The 25,393-nt window shown below is 37.1% G+C and overlaps 1 protein-coding gene across 2 annotated transcripts in view; it reads left to right on the forward strand.

The window, feature by feature from the left end:
* Positions 1–25,393, forward strand: part of LOC128016859 (alpha-ketoglutarate-dependent dioxygenase FTO) — a 121,853-nt gene that overhangs the window by 38,169 nt on the left and 58,291 nt on the right. Inside the window, exons 7-8 of one of the 2 annotated variants that reach the window (XM_052601715.1) lie at positions 3,275–3,394; positions 18,129–18,253. In XM_052601715.1, coding sequence (XP_052457675.1) covers positions 3,275–3,394; positions 18,129–18,253 — 245 coding nt within the window. Of the gene's footprint in view, positions 1–3,274; positions 3,395–14,216; positions 14,403–18,128; positions 18,254–25,393 lie in introns of those variants that run through there. The other variant, XM_052601716.1, reaches the window with a different exon arrangement.

Here is a 25,393-nt window from a genome sequence, read left to right on the forward strand (position 1 = left end):
GCCACTCTGAGTCCTCTGGTCGTCCCCCGCTGTCGGGAGCCAAGGCTCACTCTACATGGGGTATGGCGGACTCCAAGGCCTTTCTAGCAGGTGCGTCCATGCTGGACATCTGCAATGCTACGGGGTTTCCAAGCCTTCTACTTTTGAAAGATTCTATGACTTAGACATGCCAGTAACTCCAGGCACTTCATTCCCCTCGTCCTAAGCTGTGCTCTTCGGATACACACTAGGCTTGTTTGGTAGTCTGGCAGCGTTGGTACTCGTTCCCCAAAGCGTTTCGACGCAGCCCGAGTTCCTGAAGAGGAACGTCTCTAGGTTACGTATGTTACCCTAGTTCCTCAAGGGAACGAGACGCTGCATCTCGAGGCCATACCCCCTGCCGGCACTTGCGGTAACTCGAAGCTGAAGCCAGCTGTGCGACTCGTGCCTTTATAGCTTCCTGGTCGCTTACGTCACCTCGCCAGTGACGTCATCATATTCAGAGTCGCTCACGCTAAACGCGTTCCCCAAAGCGTTTCGACACAGCGTCTCGTTCCCTCGAGGAACTAGGGTTACATACGTAACCTAGAGACGTTTTTATTTTTACTGATATTCTGATAGAAATGTGTGTTTGTGTGTGTGTGTGTGTGTGTGTATATATAAATAAATGTAAATTTACTTTTTACGTTTTAGAATTTTACATTTTATCTTATCTTAAAATCTTATCTTATCATTTTTTTCAAAATTTCATGTAAGAAATGAAACTAGGTTCTGTATATTCTATATATTAAACTTAAAACATTTTTGTACAGAAATGTATACTTTTATTTAGCATAAAATTATAGAATGTATAGTAATAATTACATATTTGGTAACACTCTACATTACTATTGTATATAAATAAATCAAACAGTCCTTAAAAAATGTATCAAAGCACAATTATTTTAAACATTACTAATAATAATTCTTGAGCACACTTTAGCACATTAAAATGATTTCTGAAGCATTGTGAGTAATGGCTGCAAAAACATTCAGCATTGGCATAACATATTAAAATATAACACAATTATTCGAAATGATTATATTTCACACAATTAATGATTTTCCTTTATTTTTGACCCCAAAATTTTAAATGGCATTGTGTAAATATATTTTTAGCTATAATGTAACTCCAAAAATTCATAAACAAACCTTTTCATTAACACAATATCTGGCACTATAGTGTCTAAAATCTGTTGCTCAGTATTCATTTCTTGCTTATTTAACAGTTTTATATAAACAGTTATAACCATGCTGATATTTAACAAACAAAAAAAAGGGTACTCTTATGTCATTCAGTAGCTCCAGACCAAACCAGGCCACTGTACAGTGAAAACCAGACATAGACACAGTGGATGTTCGGGTTGCTGTTTTCAGCGTGTTGTTTAGTCGTAACTCTTAGCTGAGGCACAGAGGGGCCTGTTGTTTGGAGAAGAAATTTTGGAGCAGTGCTTTGTTCAATGCCTGTGGGAGGGCAAATGTGAGGTGCTTACATTTACATGTGGGGCAGACACAGATACACACACGCACGTGGCTACATTAAGCATCCTTAGGAGGGTTAACTCATCACTTCAAAAGAGTCAAAGATGGGGAGATTCCCAGAGGAGAAAGACTGAGAGCCTGTAGTGGATTCTGTTGCTCCCTGTAGAGAGAGAAAGTGAGAGATTGATGGGATGAAGAACGAAAGCAACGAAGTAAAGAATGAAAAAAGCCGACTGAGGAGGAGAGGAAAGAGAAGTGTGTGTAGGTGCGATGTTTTTGGCGTATGTGATAAATCTTTTTGTGTCTCCTGGGTGTTGCGTAGCAGCAGACATAAACAAAGGAAATGAAACCACAAACAGGAAAACAGGAAATGCAGATGTCATCATCCCGCTTCCTATTGTGATGACACAGTTTTGATCAGCGGTGCACAAAAAAAACGCAAAGATGTCGAGTACAAAGCAAGCAGTTTGTTTATGTGTGTGGTTACAGGGTGTGTGGTTTGTTCTGCATTCATTGTCCTCTAGGAGTGTGTGTGTGGCTACCTGCGTTCCCTTGTTAGCGTGACCTTAACGTGGGTGTTTAGTTTAGAAAATCACTCCCACCACCCCATATAAATGCCTTTCCCCCATCTCCCCACCTCACTGACTCAGGTGACTAGCACACAGTTCCCTCTGCTGCTAAATTGGCCATTGATGGATGGATAGAGTTTGATAAATGGATGGACGTCTGGATTGCTGTTGTTTGAGACCGTGTTGTTATAATACACTTCACGTAGGCCAGAGTGAGGGATGGTGAAGAATGACTCAAGCACAAAACGTTTTTGTCCAATAGCCACATTTTACAGACTATCAAACACACCTGACTGCTGTTCTTTCAGTTGTTGTAAAGCAGATGTCAGCTGCATGCTTTTGGGTTTGACCTCTTGTTCAAGGACTGGACTAGTTTTCAAAAGACTCTCTAGTGCTGAAATATAAAATGCTTTAGAATTTGTTTTCGCTAGCTTTTTAAATTGTTCTTATATTCAGAAACCAATAATAATAACTGCCCTGGTCTGTTTATGGAATGGTGGTTCCAGACATGTGACCCAAAAGCTTACATTTTAATGGTCAATTATATATTTTTTTTTGCTTTTACTTTTGAATGATTTTAGTGAGTGAATGTATAATTATAATGTTGTTAATAATTGAATTTTTAGTGTTTTTGTATTTACCGAAAATTGATTAAGAAAAGCATTTGATAGAATACTTAGTATTTAATCAAATAGACCAGAAATCCTTTATCAGCAATAACAATTCTGAAAATAATATGTTGTAATAATTATTATGATAAGAATAATTATCAGCTTATCATATTTGTCAGAAATTTAATATCAATGTGCCAATAATTTATTTTAGCCAAGGCAAGTTTTTCTTATATAGGGTAAAGCATTTCACCATAAAAAATGGTAATTCAAAGTGCTTCACATAAAATGCTATTTAAATAATAATAATAACAGATGCATAATAAATAAAAAATTTTTAAAAAACACTATTGCTATTTTTTCTTTGTTTGTTTAAAGTTTTATAGTATCATTTGATCAACATGTTGTGTGAGTTTAGGCCAGGACTATCTGTTTGTCCAGCCAATGGAAGACAGAGATTGATTAGGAAATGTTTAAAAAATTAAAATAAATTAAAAATCCTTAATTTTGCTGTTTGTTTTTTTTGGTGTCTCTAGTGGTGTGGAAATGGCACCCTGTAGCTTTAACATCTTGACCCTGTGTTGCTCCTTTCAGGTGGAGTTTGAATGGCTCAGGCAATACTGGTTCCAGGGCCGACGTTACGCTCGATTCTGCAGCTGGTGGAATAAACCCATGGAACAGATGGAGAAAGACTGGAAGGAAATGGAGCAAATGGTAAGAGTGATGGAGTGAACTATAAGCAGGTTATATATGCTAACTATTTCACTATATAAACTATATCATATAAAAATCTAGACAGAGGGAGACTATCTCAGAGGTGAGACTGTAAAAAAAAAAAAGTATATTTTTTTTCACCCTAAAAAAAAAGTATATATATATTATTATTATATTATATACATTTTTTTTTTATTCCTTTATCAGTCTAATTGTTTGGCTCTCTGTTGCATCATTGATTAGGATTAGACTTTGTCGGTGCAGATGTATTTGTCACACAAATATGAAGACACTGTAATTTTGTCCTTTATGTGAATGTGCTTTTCTGGGTAATAATTCTAACAATAAAACCTATAGGTATGCTAGATAAACCTATGAGGTTGCATTTTCCACTGAGGTGTGCGGCTTGTTTTTTTCTGTAATAGTTTGTACTTCTAGATGGTTGAATTGCTCATGTCTCATCTGTGCAGGTCAGGTTTTATATTCACTGGCCAAAGTTTTTTGTTACAGCTGTATGACTAGAGTATACAGAGCAGCATCCGGGCTCTCTGTGCTGCTGGAGAGGATGCGCAGAGGTTCTTTAAATCTAGACAATCACAGCTGATCAGTACTGTCTGTTTGACACATGTTTGATCCATATGTGTATGTGTTCAGCACACAGCTCTGCTCAGGGCTGCAGTATCTTTCAGTAGGGGGCACTGTTGTATCATCATTTTCTGTCTTCCACTCGCTGCCTCTTTTGCTCTTTGAGCAGTAATCACATCTAATGTGCTGCTGGGGCTAAGGACCAGCTCTTGAGCTAGTCGCTCTGTGTGTGTGTGTGTGAAAAGGTGAGACAGTCTCACTGTGAGTCTCCCTCTGTCTAGAAACACAATTACGGAGCACTGATATCCACCATCATTGTAAGTGTCATTGTTTTGTTTTTCGTCAATGGTAAATTATTATCTTCTTTATTGTATTACTGAGTATTATTATTATTATTATGTATTAGTAAATCATACACTAAAAAATAGAATATTTAATTTATTAAATTATATTCTATATTGTTTTAACCATAAATCATAAAAAAGAGATATATTTATCTATTATTTTCTTTATGAATTGTGGATGCATTTACTTTAACCCGATCAAGCCATTGTGTGCATTTTATTAGTTAAACAAATATTGAATTTGTAGGATCGTTAGAGCTTGAATAAATAGCTCATGAATGTGAAAGCACTTAGAAAATAAATGTTCATTTGAATTCCTAATATCTGATATATTCATGGCTGATATAAATTCATTTAAGTAAGATTTCAACAGACAGTCATGGCATTTAGCAGAGACATGTGTTTGTCTAGATTCTTGGGAATTGTCGCTGTGGTCTTCCGGTACTTTTCTTGATTTTTCTGTGGTCTGAGCAGGTCCAGGGTTGGCTGGTCCATGTGTCAACCCTCTTCCTTCTGTTTATTAAAACTGTTCCTCTCACATGGGGATTTCTCTCTTTCGTTTTCCTTCTTTCTCTTTTCTTGTGTCTCCCTCTCTTGCTCTCCAGGCTGTTGTGATGCAAATTTTCAGCCCTCCATTTGAACGACATCCTGATAAAACAACTCTCTCTTCCGCTCTCTGTCTCTCTCTCTCTCTGTACCTCATGAATTAATGTGAATTGCTTAATAGGAAATATAGAGGAAAATAGAAAGGAAGAAAGAAAAGAATAAAGATAGCCATTTAAATGTGCTTTGATATGATGAGGTAAATGTTATCAAACATCAGGTCTCAAGTCCCTTTCCTCTATCTCTCTCTCTCTCTCTCTCTCTCTCTCTCTCTCACACACACACACACACACACACACATTGACTGAACGTCGGGTCCCTACAGAGAAGCTATCATACTCCTCATGCACCCCTGACATTTATTTAGGCTTTTGACTGTGGCACTTTCTTTCTCTCCTTCTCTCAGTCTGTCTATCCTGGCACAGGAGAGATAGTTGGCTATATGCAAAATATTTTATTGACAGTTTTTCTTTCATTTGTATGTGGTTGCAGGGCTGGGAGTGAGACAGGTCTATTCAGGTTTATTCTGATGTTTTAGGTCTAATTTGTCACTTTATCCACTTCTGTTGCTCAGAGCGTCACATCAAAAAGCTTTTTTTTTCCTCTCTCTCTCACTGCGTCTATTCGATTTTTCTGCCACATACACCGTCTTCAAAAATTGGGTGCTGAAACATTTATTTTCAGACTGAATAGAAACCGTTATGCGTTTATGGATACAGTTAGCCATTTAGATGCATCTCCTCGTCCTTTCCGGTGGTGTTTGTTTGGGTCTTTATTTGTGTGTTGGCTCGCACACAGTGACCGTTTCATAATTTCATCTTCTCCGTCCAATGAAAGAAAGCGAGCGAGAGAAAGTGAGCAATCATGACTGCAGGGGTCACCATTGATATCTGATTACGTTATTGACCTAGCGCGTGTGTGCGTGTGTGTGTGGCAGACAGGAAGGTAAAGACCTCTCTCCCCAGTGAGAGAGTGAGAGTGAGGGTCAATGTAAATGTTATTGCAGTGTGAGCTCATTTGATCAAAGCCACTGAAAGGTTAAGCGAATCCAATCTGGTTTAGTGTGTCTGAGGGTAGGGGGTGTAAATGTGTGTGAGGGCAGCGGAGAAGAGAGAGCGCTGGACGCAGTGAGGGGATTATCGTATAGCCGCTGAAATGCTGGATGTGCTGCGGAGCGCTTCTCTATGTCTCTAATGCGTTTAGACAGCAATTGGCCTTAATAACCTTTATTGACTTCAGTAGGTCAGTGCCAAGGATCTAATTATTCAAGTGTATCAATTTCATCTAGTTTAGAGCGGCCTCGTTCTGATAATTATTTTAAGGTCGACCGGGGCAATTAATCTCTGTTCACTTATTTGATGAGTTTGTAAAACATTGTAAATATAATGGCTTTGCTATGCATTTTCATCATAATTATATTCCAGAATGCCTTTCATAGGGCCTCTGTGTAGCTCTTATCACGTAGTTTCTTTCTCTTTTGGACCGTTTATTCAGTCATGTTTTACAGTCAACAGTTGTTTCCTGTATGATCAAATTAATTACAGATCCATTAACCTGGATTTTCCTTTGGCTCGCCTGCTTAAATAACTGCTAAAATAATGACCTCCCAAAATAATGACCTCCCGATTTCTCTTATTACACTTAATAAAAGAAAAGGGAATGATAGGCTCCTAATAAATTTCACAGTAAGGGACGGTTTTTACTGGGGAATGGGGGGGAAATGGGAAGAAAAGAAGCAGGAAAAGGGGGGCGAGGAGAAAAATACTGTACAGTGGAATTTGCGGGCAAAAGGTATTTATGATTCCCTTTGAAGTCCTTATTGAACAGGGTAAGCTGAATTTGAGCAGGCCGTGATAGTGGGGATGGTAAATACTTAAACCCCTTTAGAGAATGTCATGCACTGACATGCCACTTGCAGGCTCTGTGCTTGTGAGTGTGTGTTTGTGTTTTCTACCTACGGAGGGGGAGAGAGAGAGAGAGAGAGAGAGAGAGAGAGGGGTCACTGGCTTTGTACCTGCATACATAAGCTTTTACTGATTCTTTTGGGCAGGCAGGGAGACCAGTGGGTTTATGTGTGTGTGTGTGTGTGTGTGTGTGTGTGTTTGTTTGTTTTTTGATGGAAGGGGTGGAATCTTTTGGAGGGAATATTGTTGGATATTTTTAAATACACACAGAGCCTTACAGGTCCCCATAAGACCAACCGACAAACACTCCACACGTTAGATCACTTCAACAATGCTGAGAAAAACTACTGTGTGGTCAGTCTGTTTCTGGACTGCTAAAATATTTTGAGGCGTAACTAATCACTGGTTTCCCCACAGGTTTCCAGATTAGTGGAGTCAAATGTTTGAAACATGATGTGTGACTGATCGTTTGAATGTTGTTCAAAGTGCGCGATTCTTGGCCAGAATAAACTACAGACTAGGCCAGGCCTCATGTCTAAAATGTCGGGTTTTACAACATTTCATACAAGATCCGTAGTCCTTGTTGTACTTTTTATTATTTTTGTTTTTCACATGCGTTTTCAGTATCTTTATATTGAAAGATATAAAATATATTTATATAAAAATGCACAATAATATAAAAAGCAGTAATGATCAATTACTTTTACATTGTAAAATAATCATTTGTTTTACATATTATCAAATGAATATGATTCATTTCTTTGATGAATTTTCAACAATATTGTTATAAAGTGAATTCTCAATTTTGAAAACAGTTGTGCTGCTTAATATATATATATATATATATATATATATATATATATATATATATATATATATATATATATATTTTTTTTTTTTTTTTTTTTTTTTTTTATATAATTTAATATATATTTTTTTTTTTTTTTTTTTGCATGTGGTTTATGGACATTACTTGTTTTTTTCCTTTCTTGAGTTTCATTAGCAGGCCCACATGGATTCTGCTTGCATGGCACAGAAATCAATTTCTGCTAAATCGCACAAATTTCAGCACAGAAGATATGAAGGAAAAACAGAAGATCTACAGAATCAGACTAGGTCTAGTTGTTAGTATTGTGATTATGTGGAGAAGATTCAGTCTTGCTGTGCTGTTTTTGAGTGTAGCTCAGTGTGTGCAGGAGCAGATGATCTCTGACAGTCGATAAACTCTTTCACATAAGTCACATATTTTTCTTAGAAAGCCAATAAGTGCTTTATAATGCCTGATCTGTCTTATCTTCTGAAACCCTCCTCACACTTTGAGTTCATTTAGCGCTTTGTTTATTTATTTAATCAGCAGTTTTTCCGGTTCGTTTCTTGATCAGCGAGATAAGCGACTGAAGAAAGAGGAATAAGATCTGGAATTACAGACCATGACTGATTAATCACTACTGGGGATATACACGCAAACACAACACATATATGCTTCATTAAATTCCACAGAGACATACACAAAACGCGCAGTTTGCTGTCGGACCAGTACATGCTGACCTTATTCAGTAGATTTATGTCTTTGTGTGTCTAATGTGTCTGTCTTTCTCCTCATTCCTTTCTTTTAATTCCTCAGAGTCACCAGGCTGGCTATCATGTCATGGCTCTTAACTGAGTTAAGCCACGGTTCAGAACAATGAGGCGAAGAATGGGAGATCATGATGCCAAGCCACTGTAAAATTGTCGGAATCGCTTGAAAAATCACAAAGAAAGAGATTAATTATAAGGAAGATATTGCAGATAATTCGAGAGGTTTTGGGAGAGGAGGGAAAGAAAGAAGATGATATAAAAGGAGCCCGGGAGAAAGAGAGCTCAGAGTGTGTCTGAATGTGAAGTCGTGTTACGCAGGAGAGCAGTCTGGTGGCTGATGCATACTCAGAAGTTGCAGTCTTTGTGTTTGTTTTTGTGTTTGTTTGTTGTGTTTGGACAGAAGTTGAGAGCGAGGGATGACACCCTGGCTGAGATGAATAGACACAGATGCGTTTGATAGTAAACACTCTCTCCCTCTCCAAGGGGAAATGTTCCTGTAGAAATTGGTTATGATCCCCTCGCTTTCAGTTAGCTTCCATTCTCTCTCTCTCTCTCTCTATCTCTCTCTCTCTCTCTCTCTCTGTCTCTGTTTTGTATGTTGCTGTGGAAAATGGCAGCATATTCACAGCACATTTACCGGGGTCATATAATGCAATTTAAATTTTTCCTTTCTCTTTGGAGTGTTACCAGCTCTTGTTGCATAAAGAAGATCTGTAAAGTTGCAAATCCAAAGAGATATTCTTTGAACTCCCAGTCGCTCCCCGGGCGCTGGATATATAGCTGCCCACTGCTCCAGGTGTGTGTTCACTTCTCACTGCAATATGGCTAATATTTGCGTAATGCCACCCAAATGTTCACGCAAAGAAAGAAGGCCACAGTTAGTGTTGAAGCAGCCATTTCAGGGAGATGCTGTGTGTTTTTAGGTGAAAGCAAAAGCACTTTATTCGTCCTTCCAAAAGTAGATGCATGTAGGAATTTTTAAGATTACTTATGTACAACAGAACAGCAACGCATTTTATGGACAACCATTTCGTAAACCTAGCAGAGAAGGTAATTATGACTTAGCTACAACAATCTGGTGGTTCTGAATCAGCTACTGTAAGTAAGTTTTGTTATTCGTTTAAGTATTTGCTATTGAATGTTCAAATGTGGAGTTCTGCGTGTCGTGTGTGTGTGTGTGTGTGTGTGTGTGTGTGTGTGTGTGTGTGTGTGTGTGTGTGTGAGAGTGTGTGCACATGTGGAGTCAGCTGTCTCAACCATCCCTGGTTTGTGTACAGCAAACACATACAAGCTTCATCACTGTGTCTGCCACGCTACTCTGTTCCCCTTTCGGGCTTGAACTGATGGTAAAACTAAGGACATTATTAACTGTCTTGACATTTATTTTGAAAGATGAAGCTCGTGATTATGGAAAGAGGCCTTACATTTCTGAAGAGTGCTTGTGGTGTTCGGCCAATCAAAATGTACTGGGTCAGTTGGCCAATCAGAGCAGACTGCTTTTGTCGGAAGGAGGGACTTTGTAGAAAACGATGCGTTTGTGAGAGGCAGGACACAGAGGACCTATAACAATGAACAGTATTTGAAAAATTATGTGTTTTTTCAACATTACAGCATAACATTTAATCATTTAGCAGACACTTTTTTCCAAAGCAACTTACAAACGAGGACAATGGAAGCAATCAAAAACAACAAAATTGGAATAATTGCAAATTGTATATTACACTTTCAATTAGATATTACAAAACACCAAACTGTAACCCTCTGGATTGCACTAATACTATGTTTTATCTTTGTCATAAATATCAGTATATAAAATATGAATAATGGTTATTATAATTGCTTATTGTTATGAGGATAATGATTATTATTATTATTACCACTAACAAATTAAAATAAATAAGTAATGACAGTTGTTGAAAAAAATAATCTGTATCTATATTGGTCATGATAGAGCAATATCGGTCAATCTCTACTTATTAGCTTCATAGAAAGTGTTACAGATATTGCTAATTACTTCACATTATCATTATGAGCCAGTGTGTTACACATTATGAACAGGTTTTATGCATTCTGAGCGGGTTTTGTGCTTTTCTGATTAGATTTTGCTTGTACAGACTATAAATATTATGCTTTGCTCTTTCCTATGGTGTATTTAATGTGAGCGTCTGTTTGTATCTGTTTCCCCGCTAATATCATACTTAAATGTCATAGCGAATGATTCCTGCACATATTTCTTAAGGCATTCTAGCTGGAAGTATTAAACTCAGATTTTGGAAAGAAAATGCTTTTATTCGTTACACTTACTCAGATAAAGTTAATGCACCGGAAAAAATGTGTCCTGCTATACAAGAGCCCTCAGGCTTCCCAAAACCACTGATGCATATTACTTCATTCACTTCACTACTGATATTTTCAGCATTTAGATGACATATAAATTACACAACACGGTGTCTCCTATAACATCATAAATTGTAGTCAGTACAAAGTGGGTTGGTTTTCGTTCTTTTAGTGGCAAGCCAACGTTAATCTTTTTCCCAAATGCCACTCTTTAGCCACCGTAGAAAAAAGACATATAATGAAAATGGTTTCAGGTCTGTGTGATGGTAATCTGTGCCTAGAGTTCACATTCTTTAAGTGCTGAAAAAGAATCTGTGCAGAGTGAGGAGAGCCTCCCTCCTTTGGCCTCCCTCCCACTGCCAAAAGCTTTCACTGGCAGGAGAAACGTGGGTACAAGATGCTAATCTCTAATCTCCCATCAGCAGGCCGATCCAGGAGGAGATGGAGGTGGTGGAGAGGGAGAGATGAGGCATATGTGTATACATATGTTTGTGTATGAGAGAGAGTGGAATTGGGTATGAAGTCCCAAAGAAAGTGGTACATTCAAGAGAGAGAGAACAGTGAAAGTCATATTTAAGACATTGATAGTGGATTGTCATAACCATATATACCACCATTTAAATATTAGGGGAACGTTCTGTCTCTCTTATTTGATAAAAAATACAGTAAAAACAATAATATTGTGAACTATTATTACAATTTAAAATATGTTTTCTATTTTTCATATTTTTCTAAAGTTGATTTTGCAGCAGTCATTACTCCAGTCTTCAGTGTCACGGTCATATGATCCATCAGAAATCATTCTAAGAAACATTTCTTATTATTAGCTATGTTGAAAACAGCCGTGCTGCTTAATATTTGTGAAAAAATCTACAGAATTATTTTTTGATTAAAAAGTTGAATAGAAAATTTGTAACATTATAAACTTCTTTGCTGTCACTTTGATCAATTTAATGCATCCTTTAATAAAAAAAAAATATTGATTTCTTCCAATATATAAATATATAAATTACTTACTCCAAACATTAAATGGTAGTGTTTATGTGTATATTTGCAATATACAGGTGCTTCTCAATTAATTAGAATGTCATGAAAAAGTTATTTATTTCAGTAATTAAACTCAAATTGTGAAACTCGGGTATTATATAAATTCAGAGCACACAGACTGAAGTCTCTGGTTCTTTATTTGTGTTGATTTGGCTAACATTTAACAAAAACCCACCAATTCACCAATCTCAACAAATTAGAATATGGTGACATGCCAATCAACTAATCAATTCAAAACACCTGCAAAGGTTTCCTGATCCTTCAAAATGGTCTCTCAGTTTGGTTCATTAGGCTACACAATCATGGGGAAGACTGCTGATCTGACAGTTGTCCAGAAGACAATCATTGACACCCTTCAGAAGGAGCCACACACATTCATTGCCAAAGAAGCTGACTGTTCACAGAGTGCTGTATCCAAGCATGTTAACAGAAGGTTGAGTGGAAGGAAAAAGTGTGGACAATAAAAAGATGCACAACAACAGAGAGAACTGCAGCCTTATGAGGATTGTCAAGCGAAATAAATTTAAGAATTTGAGTGAATTTCACAAGGAATGGACTGAAGATGGAGTCAACAGCCACCACACACAGACGTGTCAAGGAATTTGGATACAGTTGTCAAATTCCTCTTGTTAAGCCACTCCTGAGGCATTTTACGTGGACTAAGGAGAAGAAGAACTGGACTGTTGCCCAGTGGTCCAAAGTTCTCTTTTCAGATGAGAGCAAGCTTTGTATTTTATTTGGAAACCAAGGTCCTAGAGTCTGAAGGAAGGGTGGAGAAGCTCATAGCCCAAGTTGCTTGAAGTCTAGTGTTAAGTTTCCACAGTCTGTGGTGGTTTGGGGTGCAATGTCATCTGTTGGTGTTGGTCAGTTGTGTTTTTTGGAAACCAAAGTCATTGCACCCCGTTTACCATGAAATTCTGGGGCATGTCATGCTTCCTTCTGCTGACCAGCATTTGTAGATGCTGATTTCATTTTCCAGCAGGATTTGGCACCTGCCCACACTGCCAAAGACACCAAAAGTTGGTTAATTGACCATGGTGTTGCTGTGCTCTGACTTTGACTTGGAACCCATAGAGAATCTATGTATTGTCAAGAGGAAAATGAGAAACAAGAGACCAAAAAATGCAGATGAGCTGAAGGCCACTGTCAAAGAAACCTGGGCTCCTATACCACCTCAGCAGTGCCACAAACTGATCACCTCCATGCCACGCCAAATTGAGGCAGTGATTTATTTTTTTATTTGTATTTTTTTTTATTGGTCTTATGAAGTATTCTAATTTGTTGAGATTGGTGAATTGGTGGGTTTTTGTTAAATATGAGCAAAAATCATCACAATTAAAAGAACCAAAGACTTAAAATACTTCAGTCTGTGTGCACTGAATTTATTTAATACACAAGTTTCACAATTTGAGCTGAATTATTGAAATAAATTACCTTTTTTTCCACGACATTCTAATTCATTGAGAAGCACCTGTATCTATCTATATTAATAGTGATGGATAATTAATCTTAATTAATGGATAACTGATTATTAAAAAATAGATAATTAACAGTCTTTTAGAAACGTTGGTGTTATGAAACAGTACACAGTTTGTGTGTGTGTGTGTGTGTGTATGGAAGGCAAATAATAACATAGGACTTTGGCTTATAACATGGTTTTACACATTTACCTGAAAATATTAGTAAAGCCTTTTTTTTCTTATACTGTTTGTATCCGCTGGATGTATTTGGAGTCTTTTGAGTGCAACTCCTATGTAGTTCTATGAGATTTTTTTGAGCTCATATTGTGAACAGAAAGAGTGGTAGAATCATTAAACTCTTAATCTATAGATAGGCAGTAGATTTGAGATGGTTTTGAGATGTTATAAAGGGCTTTTGCGGCTGCCTTTTAAAAACTTTTCCACCTAAAAGAAGCAGAGAGTGAGAGAGACAAAAAAGGCAGATAAAGAAAGAAAATCACAAAGCTTTTAGCCTTTGCATCATTAACTCAAGCCAAAAGCATATGTCCAGTTGCCTCTGGCTAGAGGAACCACAGTCCCCAGCACAAAAGCCTGCGGCCCACAGAGCAGCCCTACAATGCCTTCAAACGCTGTCACTTGTTGCGTTGTGCTTTTCAGCAGCTGGGTTTCTATTATCTGTCCCCTCCTCTGTCCTCGGACACATTGCTGTGATGATGCGAACACATTTTTCTAATGTTTTACACTTCATATAATCCATTCTCTCAGCGTGCTGGCTCTGAGGGAAGAGATAATTGATGAGCCTCAGAGAGATCAGAGGGTCAATGTGGCTGAAAGGCCAAGCTCTACATCTCTCTCTCTCACACACACACGCACAGAGAGAGAGAGACATGCATGTGTTTATATGTTGTTTCTGTTCAACACATTTAACATGGCATGTATGATTCCCTCTTCTACTCTGCTGTAGCTGAACACTTACAGTGCTTCAGTACATCGACTCGGGTGAGGACCATCTGTGACGGACATAACAGAACATCCCCAAAAACATGTCCCACCAACCAACATATAGTGTGAAATGTGTCTGTGCACTGGCACAGAATGCCTCATTTACATTTTTAAATGTATGAATGACATTTATTTGAAAGAAATACAGCACTTTGATTTGCCTGGTTTTAAGTTAAAGCAATATTGTTTAAAATGTAGACAAAATGTAGTCAAGCAAATGTTAAGGTTTTTAGACATTAGTGGAACATGTCAGTGTTTTGAGTTACTGTCCACCTTTGGTTACTCTGACTCTATACATTCACTAAAAATGACATTGGCTGCTCCTGAATTAACAGTTACAGTATGTACTGCTTTTGATGAAGGATTTGCTTTTTGACTGTCGAAAAGTATTTTATATTGAAACAAAAGTTAATTTGTGTCGTATGAATATAATCCAGATGTTTTGTATGTGCCATCATGTTGCTATTGTCATGTGACCTACTATGTCAGTGGTGTCACTTTTCCTTAACACTGAATATGTGTCTCCTGCAGATGATCAGATATGTATTTCAGAATCAGTGGAACCTTACTATTTAATGAATACTTTCTATGCAGACTCATTTGACATTCTGCTCTTCACATACAGTACTACATAAAAAAGTAGTTTGGAAGTAATTAACCAACTTTTATTTTGGTAAAATTAGTTGCAAGTAAAGTTATAGCATAATTTGTTTGCAGATTGTATTTAATTTGAATGTTTTCTCTAATGATAAGAATGTTACACATTTCTTAATGTGATAGTTCCCCTAAAAATGAAAATGATGTCATCTTTCACTCACCCTCATATTGTTCCAGATCTGTATGACTTAATTTATTCTGTGGAACATCAAAGAAGATATACTGAAAAATGATGTTCACCAAACTGTTTTATGACCAATGACTTCCATTGTATGCACACACACACACACACACACACACACACACACACACACACACACAAAGTCTTTTGTTACACAGAAAAAATTAAATTATGATTTTGAATAACATTAAAGCTGCAGTCGGTAACTTTTGACGCTCTAGCGGTTAATAAACAGAACTGCTTGCGTCTTGCGGAAGAACATTGTAGCCGGAGCTACTTCTCTCTGTTTATGTCTATGAAGAATCACAAAGGTACTGGGTTACTCCGCCGCGGTATCCCCGATGCAATCTAAAATAGTCCGAATATAAAACTTATTATAGGTGTACCCTAGTGATTCAGGACAAGCCAAAAACACGGTTTGGAAAATGGATTCATGCTGTACTCACTTATTATATACATTTTTCTATATTTTGAACACAAACAAAGTTACGGACCGCAGCTCTGATTGGTTGTTTCTTAACAGGAGCGATGTATTTTCTGCAAATGGCAATAGGACCACTGGGAGGAGCCAGAGGAGCTTGATTTTTTTCACAGATTATCTGTCTCATATTCTACTGTCAGGACATAATGACAGGTTTAACAAATATGTAAAAAATATATTTTTACAAAAATTACCTACTGCAGCTTTAAGGTGAGTGCATGATAAAAATGTACATTTTGAGGTAAATGCTCTTGACATTTTAATTACTGAATGATACAGACATGCTGAAATTGCATTTAACATTTTTGTATAACGTCCAACTAATCTGTCCATCAAACAGAAAAAAATGTAAAATAAATACCCATACACAAACCAGTGTCATGCTGCCTATGTTTTTGTATGTTTTACAAGATGATCCAATACAGTCAAACTGTGTACATTTAGTGTGTATGTTTGTCAAACGTAGGTTTTCTGGAAAATGCCCATTGGCTGTTATGCATTTTAAATCCTTGAATCATACATTATCTTAGTTTCTCCTGTTCATTGATTGGCTGATGTACCTGTCACATAGTCCTGGTGAGTGTGCATGTGTGTTTATTCTTCCCCTCTGTTAGTGTGGGGTGACCCAAAGTGTGTTTCCTTGTACAAATACACACTGCCGCCTCTGTTAGTCACTTGCCCTCTGTCTCACCCTCTTCACTGTGGTCCTGAACCCAGGAGCACTGCAGAGCATCATCCAGCTGACGACAGCTACCGTCATTCAGGGCTATACAAACACACACACAGATAAGGTGCACATATATAGGGTGGTAAATGTAAGTTGGTTGTGAAAATGTCTCTCATCAACCCACCTTGTAAACAGAAAATACATTCTCTCTCTCTCTCTCTCTCTCTCTCTCATACACACACACACGCACACGATCATGAGTCACTGTTGTTGTGTCATCTATGTTTAGTCTGATGTGACTTAACTGACCTCGTGACCCTGTAGTCAGAGTTAGTCTTGGCAGACTCTTTCACCCGACGCTTTCTGAGGATGACTCTAACAGGTAACGACCGCTGACAGGTAATGCTTCAGTGAGAGACAGAAGTGCTGTCTCACGGATGAACGAGGGCTGAAAAGATTTAAAGAAGAGGTGAACCAAAGCTCAGAGCACTTTTTGTGTATGTTTCCTCGCCTGTCAATCTCCTGCTGCTGTAGAGGAAGACAGCGAGAGAGGAAAAGTTTGGCATCCTGCATCTTTTTAAAAGAAATGAAAACAGATGGTTTAAAATATATAGTGTAACTTTTGTATTGTTATATTAAACGTTTTTTTTTTTTTTTTAATTAATCGAGAGTGACAGTACAAACATTTACAATTTTAAAAAGATCCAATAAATGTTGTTCTTTTACACTTTCCATGTATTAAAAAAAATACTGCATTTCCACAAAAATATTAAGCAGCACACCAAATGTTTCTTGAGCATATTATAATGATTTCTGACAACTCATGACGACTAGTAATGGCTTAAAAAATAATAATAATAACATATAGTCAATTTAAATTGTAATAATATTTCACATATTACTGTTTTTACAGTATTTTTTTATCAAATAAATGCAGCTCTGATGCAAGTTGTATATTTTTAAATGCTAATATAGATATTATTATTGTATTTAAAAAGTAGTGCAGATTGAAACATCATTGCAAAGAAAATACAATTTTGTTCTGCTGTTTCTGATTCTGGCTTAATCATCAGTGTTAGGTAAAGAATAGAATTGACCTCTAACATGAAGGGAATGAATGTATATTGATTTGTTTATCTATTCTCAACACTACAAAATGCTAGTAACACACGAATCATGCTAGAAACATGCTAGTGACATGCTTGTAACTTGCCATCGAACTTAAAACTGTTTTAAGTTTTCAAACTTTTTCAAACTCTCTAGTCAGGCAACAACTGCTTAAAACTTTCACGCTAGGCTTTCTCAAGTCAACTTAAAGTTTGTCTTAACAAACTTTTTTATCTAGTTATAATTATTATTATTATTACAGTAGTTGTGATTTCTCTATATAAAGTACACAACCATTCAAAATGTTAGGGTCGGTAAGATTTTTCATGTTCATCAATGCTGCATTTTCTCTGGAGTAATGACTGCTGAAAATTCAGCATTCCCATCAGAGGCATACATAACATTTTAACTTTTCTATTTTGATGCATTTTAAAATTTGATGTATGCCTGATGGGAATGCTGAATTTTCAGCAGTCTCGTGATCCTTCAGAAATCATTCTAATATGCTGATGCGGTGCTCAAGAAACATTCCCCACTTTTGTGGAAACCTTGTTATTCAGGGTTCCTTGTTGAATAGAAAGTTCAAAATAACAGCCTTTATATGAAATTGAAAACTTCTGTACCATTACTGTTGCTTTCTGAATTAAAGTATTAATTTCCTTCAAAACTGTTTGTATAGTGTATTATATTACATTGTTGTGCATAGCTGACGGACTGACCATCACTGTTTTGTGTTATTTGTAGTTTGAAGTTATAAACTGACTGTGTGGTTTGTTCCCAGACTCAGCTGCTGCTGGATGTGGTGGAGGATGAGAACACGGCACAAGAGATCAGAAGAGAGATGGCAGATGTTTTACTGAATGCCCTGACGGACAGACAGCAGCACAGACAGACATGGAGGGACAGGTATGTGCCAGTGTGCTAAACTTCAGTGAAGTGTATAGAAGAAAGGATTTTTCCTTTTTAAGTTTGCAAAGGACAATCCTTCAGGCCAGGAGAGTTCACACAAACACACACATACACATGTGCTGATAGCCCATTGACTTCCTTCCTCTGAGATAAGGGCGACTGAGAAACATAGCCCATTTGTTCCGATAACACAGCGAACCAGCCATACACACACATATATATATGCATACCAACACATTAGCACACACTACTCCTTTCTCTTGCTTTATTATTTCCCATCAGACTACTGTGTGCGTGCATGTGTGTGTGGTTATCTGTCTTCATTCAGCTCTGACCATTAGTCAGTATGTATGACTATGACAAAATTTCCCCCTTGAAATTCTTGCATCTTAGCTTTAACAAAAAAAAAAAATAAGGACTCCTCCCTGTCTTCTGTAAAGTGGCCCCTTTAAGGGGGTCGTCCCCTCACTTTGACCTCAGAGTGACGCCCAGGACTGCTGGTACCTGTAAACAGTGCTGATGTTTTGCTAAACTTCATTCTTAAATCAGATGATGAAAACTACGAACCAGACCATGATTCATTTGTCAGATGGCGTCAAGGACACAGGCACACACACTTTTAGCCCTGTGTGGTATGGTATGGTAATTTGGTATGTTTCCTCTACATCATGATTTGTTATAGTTAATTAGGTGCTGTTGTTAACTGAATCACATTTTCCAACATAGTTTTGTAGACATTTTTGAAACGTACACACAAAAACACACTGTTGATAGTGGCTGATAGTGTATTTACTATGATAAAAATGCATTTACTATATGCATAAATAACACAGATTATAAATGACAGTATGTTTTCTACGAATCGCTGCAGTTTTCAGTTGAAATAAACAATAGAGGCAGTGAAACTCCAACAACTTTTATTCTTTTGCACACAAAGTATGATTTTCAGCTCCACACTTTTGATTAATAAAGCCTATTTTTTTGCAATTACATTAGGAATATTATGTTATATATTCAAAACAAATTTAGCTTGCTGTGAGATTTCAAAACTGTTACATTTGAACATTAGCCTCACATATGCAGCTTCACATGTATGGGTTTTCATAGTCAGTAGGTTTGTTCGGTAGTTTTTGGCATTGTGTTGAGTAAAAACTAGTGGTGGGCCGTTATCGCCGTTAACGTGCTGCGTTAACGCGAGACTCTTATCGGGCGATAAAAAAAAATATCGCCGTTAATCTATTCTCAAAGTTTGGTTGGGAGCTGGGTCTATACTAAGCAAGCTATGATGACTTTCACCTTGATATTTTATATAACCGACTGGCTGAGGCCAGCCTAACGGACAGCGACACTAAACCGAGCTCTCTTCTGCGAAGTTCTCCTCAAAGTCCCTCCTGCACCGGAACGAACAAATACAAATCGCAGTTTGAACAAACAACAAGTTGTGAAAGAGTCCGATTCAGTACTCGCTGTGTTCTGGTGTTCAGGGCTCACACAGAGAAAGGCATCTCAAGACGCTAAAAATAAGCGTTTTCAAGTGTTTTGATCAAAACACTTGAACATCGAATTTGCTTATTTTGCTCTAGTGCCGACAAATACATACGAAATAAGTCAAAATATCCACAATGGAAATTATGCTGGAAAAAACTGTTAGTTATTTCTTAAGTGAAAGTAAACAGTCGAGGAAAAAAATGGCATGTGTATTATATTGGATGCGTTCATCGTCTCTTAAAGTGACCGCGCCTAATTTAGCGACTGGCTGCTGTAATGTTAATCCAAGAAAATGAAAATGAAAATCACTCACTGCTCTTGACTACTTTGTAGTTTTAACAGTCAAACCAAAAATTATTCAGACACCAGATATATTTTTGATATAGCAAAACTGTAATAATGTGAGAAATGTTGAAGGTGTCTGAATAAATGTAGGTTTCAATGTATATTTCATTTTTACATTGAAGACTATCCGGTGCTTTTTTACATTTAATTATTTAGTTTCTGTACCTTGACACCTACAAACTTGAAAAAAACCGTAAACATTGTGTAAATAGCACAAATAAATAAAAATAAACTAACATACAAATTAGACAATTTCAAACAGGGCCCACTGGTACAACCTTCACCGGGTCCCCGCTTGTGCAATGTAGAATTAGTTTACAGCTTTTTCAAGCAGTTTGTGATGCATTTTGGAAACAGGAGATGTACATTTCTAATGCACAATCTAGCTTGACAAACCCCTTCTCAAAGACTTACTGTTTGTCAATTTTATTTGGGTAACACACATATTCTGAATGCCGTCGGCAGAATTTGAATGAGCCATTTTAATCTAGATTAATCTAGATTAATTTCAAGATCACAGTGAGATTAATCTAGATTAAAAATATTAATATATGCCCACCTCTAGTAAAAACCCTTTGTTGTTAAATAAAAGTTTTTGATAAAAAAGTTGATTTTTGATTTTAAAAGTTTTGAAAAAGACAAAAGACTATTTGAATATTTTGAGTTTATTGAATGTAACCATACCTTTCTGGCGCCCGAAGAAGTTGAATTACAAAAAAAAAAAAAAAAAAAAAAAAACAGTTTGTCTATATATATATATATATATATATATATATATATATATATGTATATATATATATATATATATATATATATATATATTTTTTTTTTTTTTTTTTTTTTTTTTTTTTTCTTTTTTTTTTTTTTGAGGGGGCCCACCACCATTACACACAGTATGGAGTTTCACTCGAGTGGTGGAGAGCTCTGGTACAAATCCTGCAAAACTATGCTTCGAACAGCTCAAACCTGCATATAAGGAAGTTTAAATTGCACGGTTGCATTAACAAATGCATTTTTATATCAGTTTTGGATTTGTTAATGCTATCGATTAGTTTTATCATTAACTTTAAGCAACCCTCCCTGGGTATTTGAATTATGAACAATACCTGCCTGAAGCAACGTATAAAAACACAGCAATGTGTGCCTATATCAGCATAAAAACAAAAACTTACCAGGGTCACGAATTGAACCCATGTTTTTATGGTCTTACCCCATAAGGCTCACTCAAGTTTACTTGGGAGGGGTTCCAAGTGTATAAATATATTAAATAAATAATCAATTAAATATTTATATAATACAAGAAACAATTTAACCTTTTTTTTAGAATAAAAAAATGTTTTGGACCATTTTCCATTGTGTTACAGAGTTACCAATACAAATATTGTATCTTTTTTATATATGGTAACGTTCAAAAGTTTGGGGCCAGTAACATTTAATAATAGCTTCTTTTTTTATCAAATAACTGCAGCCATGGTGAGCATAAGAAGAAAAAATGTAAATAAATAAATACAAATCTTCCCAAGCTTTTGAATACTATTTGTTTCTATTATATTTATAAATAAAAATATTTTTTCACCAACAATTTGTACCTTATAGTCTTAGTTTCATCTCACTGCTGAAGAAACGGAGCGGTTACTTACACACACTAGCCTGTACTACACATTTGCACACTCGGTCACGGCCACGGAAGTTTATTTCATCGGACGGAGCAGTGTGATTAGATAAAGCTACCTTCACTCCCCTGTGTGCACACACTGCAATGTGTTTGAACTCATCCCTTTCCACTATCACTTCCTGCCCCCCTTCTGGAGCGAGATATCGTCACTCTTCCAAACATCAGGCACAGGTCTGTAAAGTAGCTGTCAACAAATCGCATTTAGGGAGGGGAGGCAGATAGCTCAAGCTAAGGTTAAGACACGCTGTTAAGACAAAAATGAACTCTTAGCTGATAATATCTCCGTCGACACCAGCTGATAATGTGAACGTCATACACCACGCTCTGCTCACCTGAATGCAGTGATGTATTAATACTATTATCTTGACAGACTGTTATAACACAAACACAAACATCCATTTCTGACCACTCTTCTTGAAAAGAAACTTCTTGGAGCAGCGTGCTAAATCATGGCGCTTATTTAGCAGTGAAAGGCTATGATTGTTTTATTAATTTAGTATGCAGCAGGCCTGCTCCTCACATTATGCCTTTCTTTTGTTTCTGTGTCTGTGTTTTGAGTGGTAAAACCGGGTGATGGATGGTTGGCGCTACAGGCTCATAAACATAAGCACAGCCGGCTGATTGATTAAGGCTTTTATTGTCTTACAGACATTTGCTTTCTTAAACAGTAGTTGGAGTGTTGCAGACTGCTTTCAGCTATCTGAAGTTACCCTGAGGGACAGAGATGCTGAATGGCTTATTAACTTACTTAATGCACTGATGCTGATTTTGGCTCTTTATGTTAACCTGTTTTGATCGACTGGTTAAAAATATGTTTGGAACATTTTTCTCATTTACTTTTTATTTCTTCTCTTCCAATGTGAAAATGACAAGACAGATACTGCAGTCACCAGAATTCACACATGATATCCAATGGATTATTTTACTGGACTTTTACTGGAATCTCTTTTTTCCCCATAACACACAACATGTGGAATTTAAATCGGGTAAATAAACAGCGAAGCCAAAAATAATACATTTAATACATTGTTTGAAGTGGTTCTGAGGTCTTGGAAGTTTGCTGAAGCCTCCTGGTTGAGCTCTTTTATAATGAAGGGGTAAGTGCAATGTGTGTAAAGCGAACCATATATGCATATCCATCTGTGCTTTTGGAATATTCTGTAGTGATTTGCACTTTAAAATGTTGCTGTGTCTGTGCCATAGGTCGAAATCAAACACTTACAGAAGGAAGACCTCTTAGAGATTCATTTGCATTGGCAGACGCAAGGGCTTGACCTTGAGGTTTTTGTTTCATCCATATGCAAGCTGCAGTGTTGTGGGTCAAAACCCATTGATCTCACACTCTTTACGCCTGCACAGACGCGCTGCAATGAGAGTTTACGTTAAAAAGTACACATGTGAACACACGCTCAGATAGAACCGACCCTGCTCAGGTAGATAGTACAACTCCTGTCACATCTACGTCCCTCCGTTGACCTCTGCAGGGGTCACAGTCCATTCCTGCGGTGGGCAGATTGGGTGTTTGGGAGGTGATGAAGGGGGCAGTGCCAGGAACAGCTGTGTGGTTTGTAGTGACCGTGCTAACTGCTGTAGGCTTTGTAAGGTCATTATATGATAATGAAAATGATTACTGAATTACATGGGGGTTCTGGAGATGGGAGGGGAGTGAACGGGCCTGAGTTTGATAAATGATCTCTGAAAATGCCCATCTGTCTCCAACCTTTCAGTCTCACCCTCTGTTATATTTCCCCTCTTTTCCTTTTAATTGCCATTTCTGTTTTTTTGCTTAATCTTTTTTTCATTGTATTTTTTGCATAATCACTAAATTCCGAAAAGTGAGTGAAAAATGGAGCAATATGAGAAGTGTGAGAGGAAATGTGCATCTGTGTGCATGTGTAGTGTAAAACCACAGGAGAGAGCAGCCACCGTTCATACTTTATATCAGATAATGGAAAAATGAGCTCACCTTCCCCTTGATATTCAAACTGTCTATCAGGTTTAAGTGGACAGGGCAGATTTAGGGCATAATTTACTAAAGCATGTAGGTCATGCAAAACTAGTTTTCAATAGACAAAAAGAGCAGGAGATCATGCACTTGGATGAATGGCTCTATTAAAGGCTTAAGTCATGAAACATTTTATTTCAATTTGAAAAGATTTATGAACTGCATAAGACTTCAGTTAATAGGCTCTCTACGGTATTTCGTTGTGATATTTTGAAAATGTCTCTAAACATATTGGCAACATTTACAAGGTTCAATTCATCAACATTGATTAAAGCATTAGATATCATAATATATACAAATATTATTACAATTTACAAGAACTCTCTTTTGAAATGTAATTTATGATAGTTTGGAGCTCAAGAAACATTTCTTATTATTTTCAATGTTGATAATAGATGTGCTGCTTAATATGACTGAAAAAGTATAACGCATACATTAACTAGTGTTATCTTTATTATTAAGTGTTAAAACAATTTTTGGATTGAGTTAATCATTCATAACCACAATGCATACATTGTGGCAAATGGTTGTTTGCATTTGAGCGATTGAGTGTTGCATCCTGGAGGCTGCAGCTGCCCTCATCACTCACCCTCAGTGCATGACCTCTGACCTCAGGCTCTGAATGTCTGTATTTTAGTAAGTGTGTTGTGACCTAACGTACTTCACCTGGGTGGAAACCTTCTGAACAGAAATGCCACAAGCTGTCATCACATACTCACACACACACACACACACACACACACACACACTGAAAGGTCATGTAGTTCAGAGGGCAAGCAGTGTCTCCACAGACTAGAATATCAAACACCCAACATTACACATATAGACAAACATGATTGCTAACACTATAATATCAAAATTACTTTAAGTGATGCACAATCCTATTTCTCTTCCATTCCATTTGGCTGAGGCAAAAGTGTATTTATTCTTAGTCATAAAAAAATATGTAAATGAATGTGAAATCACATTATTTTATGCTTTTATACATTACTGTAGATTACATTACCTTTATAATGTTAAGGCCTGTATAAAGCAATATTAAATACAGTATGTGTTCTCAGTTTGTCACATCACAGAACAATGTGTGTTAAACCACTCGGCCAAATTTGAATGATAAAAAGCAGCCAAGTAAATAAAATAAGTTATCAAAATCAGAAAAAAAGCAGTATAATCTCTCTCAAATGTTGTGGGCGTGTCCGCTGTCTGTGCTGAAACCACACCCACTCGCGAGAAAGGAGCTGTCTCTCTCAACTGTCAAATACCACCACAACCTGAATGGATGCTTCCTCTAGCAGCTTAATTGGATTTACACAGCCATTCATGTTTGGTAATATGGATTCACGTAACGAAGGCATAGCTAGCTAGTAAACTGTTGGCTGTAGTAATTATCAGTAATGACAGTAACTCACAATTGAGTGGGCAGACCTCTGATGTTAATGCACTCTAGTAGTTAGTTGTGTTCGACCTGAACATCAAAATATCAAGCGAGCGATTCGAAAGCATGAGGAGCCATCTGGTCTCTCTACTGTAGCTCTTATGTTACTTTGATGCCATATCAAAGCCACTAGAGGGCAAGCCTGCCTCCTGTAGCCAAAAAAAGTGTAGCGGCTAAAGCTAACACCGG

This window comes from Carassius gibelio, chromosome A7, assembly GCF_023724105.1.
Source record: "Carassius gibelio isolate Cgi1373 ecotype wild population from Czech Republic chromosome A7, carGib1.2-hapl.c, whole genome shotgun sequence".
NCBI lineage: Eukaryota > Metazoa > Chordata > Actinopteri > Cypriniformes > Cyprinidae > Carassius > Carassius gibelio.